At 46.1% G+C, this 12,516-nt stretch overlaps 1 protein-coding gene across 1 annotated transcript in view; it reads left to right on the top strand.

Moving 5' to 3' along the window:
* Positions 1–12,516, top strand: part of PI4KA (phosphatidylinositol 4-kinase alpha) — a 111,459-nt gene that overhangs the window by 33,963 nt on the left and 64,980 nt on the right. Inside the window, exons 13-19 of the mRNA XM_047828065.1 lie at positions 487–616; positions 1,604–1,736; positions 2,983–3,078; positions 3,445–3,628; positions 4,081–4,184; positions 6,583–6,751; positions 9,172–9,222. Coding sequence (XP_047684021.1) covers positions 487–616; positions 1,604–1,736; positions 2,983–3,078; positions 3,445–3,628; positions 4,081–4,184; positions 6,583–6,751; positions 9,172–9,222 — 867 coding nt within the window. The remainder of the gene's footprint in view (positions 1–486; positions 617–1,603; positions 1,737–2,982; positions 3,079–3,444; positions 3,629–4,080; positions 4,185–6,582; positions 6,752–9,171; positions 9,223–12,516) is intronic.

Consider the following 12,516-nt stretch of genomic DNA (forward strand, 5'->3'; position numbering starts at 1 on the left):
ATGAGTGGGAGTCACTGCTGACAGTGTGCCAGGGATTTCTGTCATTTCCAGGCACAACTGAGTACTCCTTTGTGAAGAGGCTGCCCTGTATCTACTGGGCCATTCCCAAGGTCGCAGGCGAAGTGTTGAAGACATCTCCTGAGGTCTACGGTGCCAGCTCTGCTCTCTTATCTTGCTGAAATACAAACCCCAGTAACTCTGAATTTGCCATTGTTCAAAAATCATACTGTATACCCTTTCTCCCCTAAATTTGTTTCCAAAAGAAATGGACACACTTTAGCAATATATCTCCCTTTAGGCTGAGCAGAGTCTAGACCCTCCTTTTTTTCTGTCTTGTTTTGCCCCATGGCCAAAGTGGCCTTGGAAGATTTGACCTTGGAAGTTTCTGGTCAAACTTGTGTATCTGAAGCATTCAGCGTCTCACTGCTTGGACCTGCTCAGCCGGCCACAACCTGGGTTGTGTGACAGGTCGATGGTGTGTTACAGGGTCTGGGCCGCCTGTGTGAGAGGTTCCCAGTGGTGGTACATTCGGTGACGCCATCTCTGCGGGACTTTCTGGTTGTTCCATCCCCCGTGCTGGTGAAGCTCTATAAGTGCCACAGTCAATACCACACAGGTAATGGATGGCTGTACCCAAAGCTATCTCTCCAGTCCCTACGCGCCATGTGCTCTTGAGGCTCCAAGAAAAGATCCACATGACCTGTGTGCAAGCCCACCATCGTTTTGTGACTGAGAGGTTGTGGCTGGGCTGCAATCCTGCACTGTACTTTGGCTCATTCCTTCTTCACGCCTTTCTTCATGGCTTTCCTTACATGACCCCCTCCAGGCTTCAGTTCTTTCCTTCCTCCACCCTCCCCTTGCATATACTCCTATGACTGAGGGGTTTTAGCTCTCTCTGTCACTGAGGCAGTATAAAGCATGAATCCAGTGTGTCCCAGACACTGGGCCAGGAACTGTCCATGCTCCATCTCAGCTAGTCCCTATCCCTGCCTTGTGAGTGTATTTTCATGTTTCTATAACAATGGCACAGGTTCAGAGCAAATCTGGTCACCTGTAACCATTAGCATTCATTAACACCTGCTGGGGCTCTAATGTATTGCTTATCCCACCCAGTCCTGTGCAGGTGGATGCTTTATTCTCTCCCTTCAGATGAAGAAACCCAGTCTTCAGCAGGTGAAAGACTTTTCCCTGGACCCCGGGACAAGTAGGGGTCTCTGTGGCTCTAAGGCTCCTGCTCTCACACTCACCCCCTACCCTTACCCGTTTTGCACGTTAGCTAGGTAACCTTTGGTGATAGGGCATGTCTCACCCTTGGGGCTGGGTGCCTGTGGGTGCTCATCAGGACTTTTGAACTATTTCTTAAGAAATTGCTGTGTTACATATTTATCACTTTGCAACTTAAATATTTTTCCCTTTGTTTAAACATGTTTGTTTCATCCTTCCTCTTCTCACTTTTGTTTCTGAAATGTTTGTTCAAATCATTTTAGAGGGGTTGCTTTTATAAGCTAAAAATGATCAGCATATTATTTTGATTTTGAATTATGGAAAAGGGGATGGGAAATGACAGGCTTAACTAGATACATACTTGAATTTTTACATTTAGTTGCTGGTAATGATATAAAAATCAGTGTAACCAATGAACATTCTGAGTCAACCCTGAATGTCATGTCGGGAAAGAAGAGCCAACCCTCCATGTATGAGCAGCTCCGGGACATTGCCATTGACAACATCTGCAGGTGGGAGACCGGCCAGAGGGAAGGGTGACCTGGGGAGGAAGGAAACAAGTTTTAGATACAGTTATTAAAAAATAAGAAACATTTGTAATTTTTTAAAGCTTGTTTCTGATTATTTAAACCTATAGCTGATTTAAATTTTTTTTTTCAACGTTTATTTTTATTTTTGGGACAGAGAGAGAGCATGAACGGGGGAGGGGCAGAGAGAGAGGGAGACACAGAATCGGAAACAGGCTCCAGGCTCTGAGCCATCAGCCCAGAGCCTGACGCGGGGCTCGAACTCACGGACCGCGAGATCGTGACCTGGCTGAAGTCGGACGCTTAATCGACTGCGCCACCCAGGCGCCCCATATAGCTGATTTAAAAAGAGGGATTATTTCATATTAAAAAAATAAAGCTTCTTGCTTTTCTTTTCCTGATCACAAACGTAATTAAAAACAGAAAATTTATAGAATGTATAGAAAAGTAGAAGGAAAGGAATTATCCATCAGCCTGCCATCCAGAGTAACAATAGATTGTCACGTTTCTTCTTTTTTTCTTCTGTGTAATTTTTAGTGTAAGAAATGCGGTTTATATGATCACGTGACCTTGCTGCCCAGGCTCCTGCTATGTGAACTCTTGCTCTCCGAACTCAGGAACCACACATATTCTAATTTATGTGAAAATATATCTTTCCATCTGAATTCTGGCTCCTTGCTGTCTGAAGCCCAATTGAGAGAATGTGGTGGCCCCTTTCTATCAGACACATGCTCTTCTCTGCCTGTGTCCTCAGAGCCAAACAGATGCAGAGAGTGAGAGATTCCTGAAAAGATTTTGTGTCCTTACGGGCTTTTAAAAGTTCCCCTTTTCTTTAGAAAATAAGCATTTCTCCATACTATTAAAACCTTGATATAATATTTAATATTCCCTCAGCTGTCCTGGGACCATCTGTCTTGAATTAGTTACTGTGACTTTTGTTAAGGAACAGTGCTGGAAATTTTAAATTGGGATTAGGGTAACATTCTGAAGGAAACTGTTCTGGTCAAATAATGGAGTTACTGTTTCCGACTGAGATATTTATCAAGTGGGCAAAATCTGCAGCAATTCTTTGAATTCATTCTGTGTAATGACTTTCATTCAGATTTCTGGCAAAAAAGTGCTCAGAGCAGTTCTTTAAACTCTGTAGACCTGACAAAGGGGAAAAAGCAAACACAAAACACTCATCTGTTGTTCTGATACCCAGTGCTGTGTGGGTTTCCTTATGTCCCAGGTGCCTGAAAGCTGGCTTGACTGTGGACCCAGTGATCGTGGAGGCCTTCCTGGCCAGCCTCTCCAACCGGCTCTACATCTCCCAGGAGAGTGACAAGTATGTCCCATCCCTGAGGGGGCAGCCAGGTGTTCCCTGCAGGCCTACCTGGGGGGCCACCCGGTGCCTTGCATGTTTGTGCTCTTTCTTGCAGTCTGGAGTTGTGCATCAGATCTGTCCCAGGATTTAAGTTCAAACCTACCGTAGAGTATCAATCCTGGACCACTGTTTGGGAGCAGAGAAAGATGTCTGCCTTACTGCCCAGTGCCAGGGACTTTATGTTTCTTCTGGTAGTTAACAATTCCAGGCTGCCACTGTCAGATGACTGTGGTAACGTTTGTTCCTGTTAGCTGTAGCTTGTGAAGCTTCTGGGTTTCATTTCCCAGAGGACTGTTCTGAGAATGCCTCTGTTCTTCCCTCCCATAGAGACGCTCACTTGATTCCTGACCACACCATCCGAGCCTTGGGACACATTGCAGTGGCCCTGAGGGACACTCCAAAGGTCATGGAACCGATTCTGCAGATCCTGCAACAGAAATTCTGCCAGCCCCCTTCCCCCCTTGACGTTCTCATCATCGACCAGCTAGGCTGCCTGGTTATCACCGGAAACGTAAGGCAGGACCTGCTGTGAAACCCACTACCCTATGCAAGCTTTGTTACACTCCTTTGACTATCAGGAATGTTAAAATAGATTAAATTTACCCTGTAGAATTAAATGCTCACAACTGTCTTGACATTGAACAGGGAGATTTTTTCCAAGTAAAAGAGAATAGTATCATGGTTCCATAAGAGCTAGGGAAAAGAGAGGTTTCTTTAAACTTATTTCATGCTGATGTTAATAACATGTAATAGGATTTACATTGAAACCATCTCCCTTTTAGCCTTTAAGGTTTGCCTAAAGCTTTAGGAATGGATGCCCTTGATGGTCTTTCAGGGCCTTATTATGGTCCATGCATGATTCCAGAAGCTTTCCCTCTGAATGATGGGGCCTTTTCCGTGTATCAAGGAGTACTTTCATGGAGAAGTCATGACATGGTTTAACTGTCCCTCACTCTCTTCCAGCAATACATTTATCAGGAAGTGTGGAATCTCTTCCAGCAGATTAGTGTGAAGGCCAGCTCTGTCGTGTACTCAGCTACTAAAGATTACAAGGATCATGGCTATAGGTAACTCTCTAGACCTCATTGTCACTTTAGATCATGACAGTTTTTAGCCGTCTTTGAAAGTGTGAAGTTTGGGGATTTATTTTTTGAATAAACTTTTCTTCCTACAAAAGCATTATGTACTTCAAATTAGTGCATTCACAACCAGGAGGGAAAGACCCCATGCGACTGCCATCTGGAGCTGACCATGTCAGTGTCATTACCCCAAACCCTCTGTGACTCCAGACAGGCTCATAGTGTCCATCCACCCAGCTTACCCACTTTTTTATGTAACAGCACATAAGCCATGCCATTAACGTTCTTCCATATGCCTGTCATCTTTAATGGCTGTGTAGTGTTCCATCATATAGCAGCATGGAGATTTTTTTTTTTAATGTCTATTTATTTTTGAAACAGAGAGAGACAGAGCGTGAGTGGGCGAGGGGCAGAGAGGGAGACACAGAGTCTGAAGCAGGCTCCAGGTTCTGAGCTATCAGCACAGAGCCCAATATGGAGCTTGAACTCACAGACCGCGAGATCATGACCTGAGCCAAAGTCAGACGTCCAACCAAGTGAACCACCCAGGTGCCCCAGCACTGAGATATTTCTAACTAGTCCCTAGCTTGGATGTTATTTTCCAGTTTTTCTGCTGGCAAGTGCTACATTGAACAATCTAATAGCTGCATATCTGTGAGTGTCTCTGATGCTTTCCTCAGGATAGATTCCCAGGGGTGGGATTTGGAGGGCCAAAGGGAGTAGACATTTTACATCTTCACATGTTTGGTATTTGTGTAAAGTCTGGCTGGTTTTTCCAGAAGTCCAAGATATGCTTCCTTGTCTATTCCTTGCCCTTACTGGGAATGTCATAAGGGCAGGGCACATCTTTCCATTTATGGAGGATCTCAATAGAGTTTGGCAGATCAAGGGAAGAGAGGGACAGAGAGGTGGGGCAGGGAGGAAGAGATGTTGCCCTTTTGTTGGCATTTATGGTCTCCCTTCCTGATCGTTACATGCAGGCCTCGCTCTGAGATTCTGAGTCAATTTAGTGGGTGGGAGTGTGGCTATGTGACCTCCAAAAATGATCTCACCTTCTCTGTGCCTCCATATTTTCATCTGTCAAATGAATGCCTGTCTCTAGTTGTGTGGGTAATTGAGATCATATGTGGGAAAGCTCTCGATAAATGCAAGCTCTTGGCATTGTCATTTCTTTGCCTTCTCACTGCCTCCATTGAGAGCCTAGGCTACCAGAACAGCCTAAGGACTAGTTTGGGGAGGCAGTCAGCTCACCTCCCCTTTATCTATCCTGGTCTCTGTGAAGAAACTGACACATGGACCAAAACAACTCTTTCCCTCATTGCTTCCTTGTCCTGAAAGTGACTCCTGTACCTCCTTGGCCTTCGCATCTTCTCCTCCGTGTCTTTGCCCCTGCTGTTTTCCTTTTGACCCTTGCCTCTATCTTACTGCTGTGGGCAGTACTTGGCCTTCTCCATGCCCACCAACTCTTCAACTTCTCACTCTAGTTCACCCTTCCATTAAGCCTTTTCTGATACTGCCACTAGAAGTGGTTTGTCCTCTTCCTTACCAGTGAAAGCTTTTATTTTCCCTTACCTCCCAGGATTTCACATGTCTGTGAAGGGGGTGCTGTTTGCTCAGAGATTTCCAGGGGTCAGACGGTGTGGTGTGCTCAGTATTTCACACAGAGTGTTTCATTCCTCCTAAACCCTGTGAAGAAGGAATTATTTTATTCCTGCTTTACTCAGGGGGAAACTGAGACTCAAAGATGAGCCTCTCACCTGGGGTCACATAGCATGCAAGTGGCAGGCTCTGGCTGCCCCCAGCACCTTCAGAAGCCAGGCCAGCCTTGCTGGTTTGCTGTCTCTGGCTGGGGAGGGCATCATCAGCTTCATGTCCAGGGGTTATGTGGGGCCAGCACTGTCCTGATGTAGGTTGTCCTAGAGCCACTGAGTGCTTCCTAAGTGTCTGATGTGAGCTAATACTGTGGGCTGGAGGTAGCGTGGGGAAGAAGCTGATCATCAAAGGAAAGTTTTATAGATGGTAATAATGAATTAAGGGTACCTATAATTTGAAAGGAAAGCAGGGTCCAGCCAGGATTTTAGCTATGTAATGGGCTCTCGACACTCAGAAAACAGTATCCTAAGACCTTCACAAGTTCCATAGGTGTGGATTCCTGGAACCTAAACAGTTCCCCAAGGTCCTTAATGCATGTCTGGAGAGGTTAAAGCCATTTCTATAGCAGCTGACTTTCCTTTAGGAGCTGGTGTTCACAGAGAGGTTCATCCCCTCTGGAGGGCTCCTCTGTTCACAGGCACTGGGAGGGGTGTGATGAGGCAGGAGTTAGTCAGCCTCACCCCTGCAGTGTAGGCCCTTGTGTTGTGGCAGCTGTCATTTCTCTCTCCACCAGGCACTGCTCCCTGGCAGTGATCAATGCCCTGGCTAACATTGCAGCCAACATCCAGGACGAGCACCTTGTGGACGAGCTGCTCATGAACCTGCTGGAGCTGTTTGTGCAGCTGGGGCTGGAGGGAAAGCGCGCCAGCGAGCGGGCCAGCGAGAAGGGGCCCGCCCTGAAGGTAGGCAGGAGGAGGACAGTCACCCTGGGGCATCTGGTAAAATGCAAGAACAAAGGGGTTAAGGTTCCTTCTCAGGGATTCTGAGAGGGTGGTTTTTTTGTAGGACCATGTCTGGCTAGTAGCAGCTACCTCCTTCAGCCCAGGGTGGTAAGTGACAGCAACCTAGTGTGGATTCCCCCAGACCCCACTCTTTCTTCTCTCAGTCATCATGAAGTCAGGGGGCTGAGGCTTTCATCAGAACTCAGTGACAACATGAGAAGGGCCCGATCTGACCTTATCTTGGGCTCTCCAGGGAGACAAGTCCACAGGAACAGACAAAACGACAGGTCTCGAGGTCCCAAATGGACAGAATAGGGGGGTTGAAGTGGGTTAAGCCTCCTTTCCCATCATCTCCCCTTTGACATGTCATGTTGGCACCAGTCTCTCTTCCAGACTCCCCACCTTTGTCCTCCTTTGTCTTTTCCTCCCACCTCCCCTCCTCTCCTTTCCCTTCCCCTTCCCCTTCCCCTTCCCCAGACAGTTGCCGTTTGCCTACTGTGTGCCTAGATCAGGGATCAGCTCACCTTTTCTGTAAAGGGCCACATTATATTTGTTTTAGGCTCTGTGAGCCATGTAGTCTCTGCTGCAACTAAGCTCTCTTCTGGTGGCATAAAGCCAGTTAAAGAATGGGTGGGTGGCTGTGCTCCTGTGAAACTTTATTTCTAGGAACTGGTGGTGGGTCATACTTGGCCATCGGCCACAGTTTCTTGACCCTTGTTGTGGGTGCTGGGGATATGGAAGTGAGTAGGCAGACAAATTGCCTTCTCCTGCAGACAGCAAAAACAAAGCGGGACAGTGAGGTGAGGGGCATTTTAGATCGGGCTGTGTGAGGTTCTGAGGAGGTGACAGCTAAGTTGGAAACTAAATGAAAAGGAGCCCTCTGTGTGAAAATCTTGGCCAAGAGGGAATAGCTGGTACAATATGGGGTTTTGAAACCCTTCACTCTAATTTAGCCTTCCTCTGCTGGACTCCTCCGACAGTAATCTGGGTGACTGATTTCTTTTTTTCTTTTTTTACATTTTTTTTTAATGTTTATTTATTTTTGAGAGAGAGAGATAGCATGAGTAGGGGAGGAGCAGAGAAAGGCTCTGGGCTCTGAGCTGTCAGCATAAACCTGACATGGAGCTTGAACTCACAAACTGTGAGATCATGACCTGAGCTGAAGTCGAACGCTTTACCAACCAAGCCACCCAGGAGCCTCCAGGAACCTACCTTTTAGAGTTATTTTTTTCTAGTTATTTTTTAAGTAACCCCACATTTTCCATAACTTGGAAAGAATATATGTTTATTATAGAAAAGATGCAGAAACCTATAACTAATAAAGTAAAAAGCACCTATAATCCCTCTACTCATTGCTGACATTTTGAAAGACTTCCTCCTAGATTTTTTAATGTTTATTTATTTTTGTGTGTGAGACAGAGAGAGAGACATCGTATGAGTGGGGGAGGAGCAGACAGAGAAGGAACTGCAGAATCCGAAGTAGGCTCCAGGCTCTGAGCTGTCAGTGGGGCTCAAACTCACAAACTGAAATTATGACCTGAGCTAAAGTTGGACACTTAACTGACAGAGACTGACAGAGCCACCCAGGTGCCCTCCTTCCTAGATTTTTTTACGCAGATATATTTATTTTACATAATTGGGATTATATCATAGCATACTCTGAAATCCTGATTTTGCTGTGGGGACTTTCCAAGGATGAGTAAATATTTTTCAGAAAGTTGTCTTTTTTTTTCAAGTTTATTTATTTTGAGAGACAGGGAAAGGAATGGGGGAGGGGCAGACAGAGGGGGAGAGAAATGATCCCAAGCAGGGGATGCAGGGCTTGAACTCACGAACCATGAGATCATGACCCGAGCCGAAACCGAGTCAGATGCTCAACTGACTAAGCCACCTGGGTGCCCCAAAAGCAGTCTTTTTTTTTTTTTTTTTTTTTTTAATTTTTTTCAACGTTTATTTATTTTTGGGACAGAGAGAGACAGAGCATGAACGGGGGAGGGGCAGAGAGAGAGGGAGACACAGAATCGGAAACAGGCTCCAGGCTCTGAGCCATCAGCCCAGAGCCCGACGCGGGGCTCGAACTCGCGGACCGCGAGATCGTGACCTGGCTGAAGTCGGAGACTGCGCCACCCAGGCGCCCCAAAAGCGGTCTTTTTAACAGCTGTGTGGTATTTCATTATACACAGGGGCCATGATTTATGTAATCGTTCTGGTTAACATGTTTCCCATTTTTTTGCTATTAAAATGATGTTGGGTGAGCATGATTATATATAGCGCTTTGTATGTATCTCATAATTTCTTTGAAATTAACACTATGTTTGTCTTTTTTCTCTTTTAATGAAAGAAATACATGCTTCCAATGACTCGATTCCATTCTTTCCTAGGCTTCTAGCAGTGCGGGGAACTTGGGTGTACTCATTCCTGTAATCGCTGTGGTGAGTGTTCATTAACTGAGTGGTTTTATTTTCATTTTTTATTTTTTTGATATATGAAATTTATTGTCAGATTGGTTTCCATACAACACCCAGTGCTCATCCCAAAAGATACCCTCTTCAATACCCATCACCTACCCTCCCCTCCCTCCCACCAACTGAGTGGTTTTAAACTTCAGATACCGTGACCATATTTTCAGTGGTGACTAGTGGTACACCGCAAATTCCTTAGCAGAATGCTGCGTGGAGGCCGCAGTGATTCTGTACATGTGCCACCTCCAGCTGTTCTGGAGGTGTTTCTGCCACCTCCAGCTGTTCTGGGACTGTCCTATTGGTAGGTGCCTGCTGTGGCCATACCACCTCACTCCCTTTCTCCGTGCTCTGCCTGAGCCGCCTCGCCAGTTGACCAGGAAACGCACTGTGGTTCCCTTTTGTGTGGCTCCCAAGTCTGAGGTGTGACTCTGGGTTTGTCCTGTGTCTCACAACCTGTTCTGGTGCCTCTGAAGCAGGCTCTGCTTCCATCCCCTCTCGGTCCCCTCCAGTGAGATGAGTCCTGGGGCCTCTGCACGGTGCCTGATTCTTGGAGCTGCAGCCCTCAGTGCGCTCTGTGGAGGCATTGTTGACACAGTGGGCTGGTCATACTTTGGGGTACAGTCCCGCCCACTGCCATGGTAGGCAGCTCCCAACATAGGCCCCATCCTCTGCCATAGCACTTCCATGGTGGAGAGGCTGTCTCCATTTTGTCCTGTCTTAACCTACAGCCACCTCTTCCCATATGACCTTTGTAGAAGTTGTTTTCCCCTTTCTCCGTTCCCAGCTGCCAGTCCTAAGTCAGGGCCCCAGGTTCTAGTATTTGTTTTCATCTGTGATTCTCTAGCTTCCACTAAATCTACCTTCTAGTTAAGCCCTTGATTCTGCCTTCCAGTTCCTTCCCACTTCACCCCACCCCCAGTAGTTTGACTCTTGAGCACTCACATGCATGTCCCTTCACATGGAACGCCAGAGGGGCTGACCCTCAAGCTGCCAGGGTGACCCAGGGGCCTAGAGGTCAGGCAGGTGGACAGAGAGGCACCTCTGCTGATCTAAGTTTCTGTACTTATTCCATTCTACATCATCACTCAGAATCTGGGGACCTTAGATGTCTGATTTTAGCTGGCCAAGGTGGGTGAAAAATAACAAACTGACTGGTTTGTTATCATTTACCTTTAAGATGTCACAGGTTGCACATTGTGGTGCATTCTGCTTCTATTCACCTTCCTTCTGCCTGTCCTTTCCTTTCTCCCTCACCCTGTAAGTAGCCAATTCTGGAGCAGGAGCTGACTTGCTTGCATCTGGGTCAGGACAGTCTCCTTTTCCTGAATGTGCCTGAGGGGACAAGGGGGCCTACAAGTTTGCTTGTGTAGCTTCCACCTGTAGCTGCCTTCCTGTAATCATGGCTTTTCACTTCCCTTTGGGAATTTTACCACCTTCATACCTGCGATCAGGTGCTCTCCCACAGGCTTTGAGGATTTGAGAATGGCCAAGACTCTCAGCCACAGTATTTTTCATCACCATCTCCATTGGTTTTTAAAAACATAAACATTTTCTCTTTATACTTGATATTGACTAGTGTACAATTGTGTTTTAGAAGTACCACTGTACATGGATCCTTTGTTTGGATGGAGGGAAAGGTGAGGGGCATAAAGTCCATGGCACTCTTCTGGCCTATTAGAGGCAAGAAGGGCTGACAGCAGGCTCCATGAGAGAGCAGGTTTTGGCAGCCAGGGAGCATGTTTGGGGTGACACTCGATTCAGTGAATTCTAGTGAGTTTGAACACCAGAATTCTGTGACCCAGGCACATGGGTACAGCATGTGTAGCTGTTATCATTTAGAGTTTAAATAAATGCATAGAAGAAATTCATAGAGGGCACTCTGCACTTTCTGGGAGCAATGACTGATGAGGTTGGTTGGGAATACATAGGGTTTAGGATCACAAGCGTCGGGGTTGGACTCCTGGTACTGTGTGTGTGATCCTGGGTGAGCATCACAGCTTCTCTATGCTTACTGTGCTCACAGAGCTTCTCAAAAAGATGGAGATGAACCTCTGAAGTGCTGGGTCAGTGTAGGCATGACTGTTAGCAGTGATAGGCAAGCACACACTCACTTAAAATACTTTGTTTACTCCACTGCAGTGACCTTTTACATGAATAGAATAAGTATTGTAGTCTTAACAAAAGTTAATGGTTATATTATGGGGGAGGAAACAAATATTTGATTCTATTGCTCAACAAAGAGCACAGAGATCATGGGATCTTGTATTTGCTTTCTGGTTTACCCCTTGGACCCTCTGGGAGAAACTAGTTTCCAAAGCGTTTTTTAAAGAATGTTTGCCTTTCTTTCTTTCTTTTTTTCCTTTCTTTTGGAAAAAGGTACTCTGTTCTGCATCTTTTGATGAGTGTCTCCAAGTACTTAGTTTAGTGGAAGAACCAGTGGGTTTGGGGCAGGAAGCCTGGGTGTCTGTCCAAATGCAGCTTATCAGTGACTTATCAGTAACCTTAAGAGTCTGGAGGGAGTCACTGGAGGCCAGGTCATGTGATCTCTGAGGCTCCTTCAGAGCTTAGGTTTGGTGATCTTTGACCTGCAAGTTTGTGAAAAATATTTCTTTAGAAATATCCTGATTAAATTGCTTCTCTTGGTGTCTAGCCAAGGTGTTAATTAAGCACCTTGAAAGGTATCTAATGCTTAGAGTCCTGTGTGCCCCACTGTCATAAACCAGTGATTTGATAAGATATGCTTCCTGCTCAGAAAACATTTGTGCACTTCACTGAGAGTTAGTTTACCTGTGCCACTAGTCATTTTTGTAGCCTTGGACAAGTTATTTATTCTCTCAGTGCCTGTAAAATTAGGTTTGTGAACTGACAGATTTTAGGTCATGGACTCCTTTGAAAGCCTTGCCCTCTCTTTCCATAGAAAGGCATTTCTTCACAAGCTTTTCCATTTAATCTCAGGAAGTTGAGTGGGAGAAACCCACCCAAGGACCCCCAGTTAGGAACCCCTGGGCTAGGTACTTTCTCATCAAAGATAGTAATAAGAAGGCCTTACCTAACTCTTGCTAAGCACCAAACACTCATGTAAACCCCTTCCAAGCATTAACTCCCTTAATTTTTATAACAATGCTGCGAAGTAGGTGCTGTTATTATCCCTATTTTACAGGTAGGGAAACTGAGGCACAGAACTTGCCTCAGCGTCCCACAGCTGCTAATTGTCAGAGCCAGGGTTGGGACCCAGGCAGCCTGGCCCAGAGTCTGTGCTTTGAA

The sequence above is a fragment of the Prionailurus viverrinus genome, chromosome D3 (assembly GCF_022837055.1).
Source record: "Prionailurus viverrinus isolate Anna chromosome D3, UM_Priviv_1.0, whole genome shotgun sequence".
In the NCBI taxonomy this organism is placed as follows: Eukaryota; Metazoa; Chordata; class Mammalia; order Carnivora; family Felidae; genus Prionailurus; species Prionailurus viverrinus.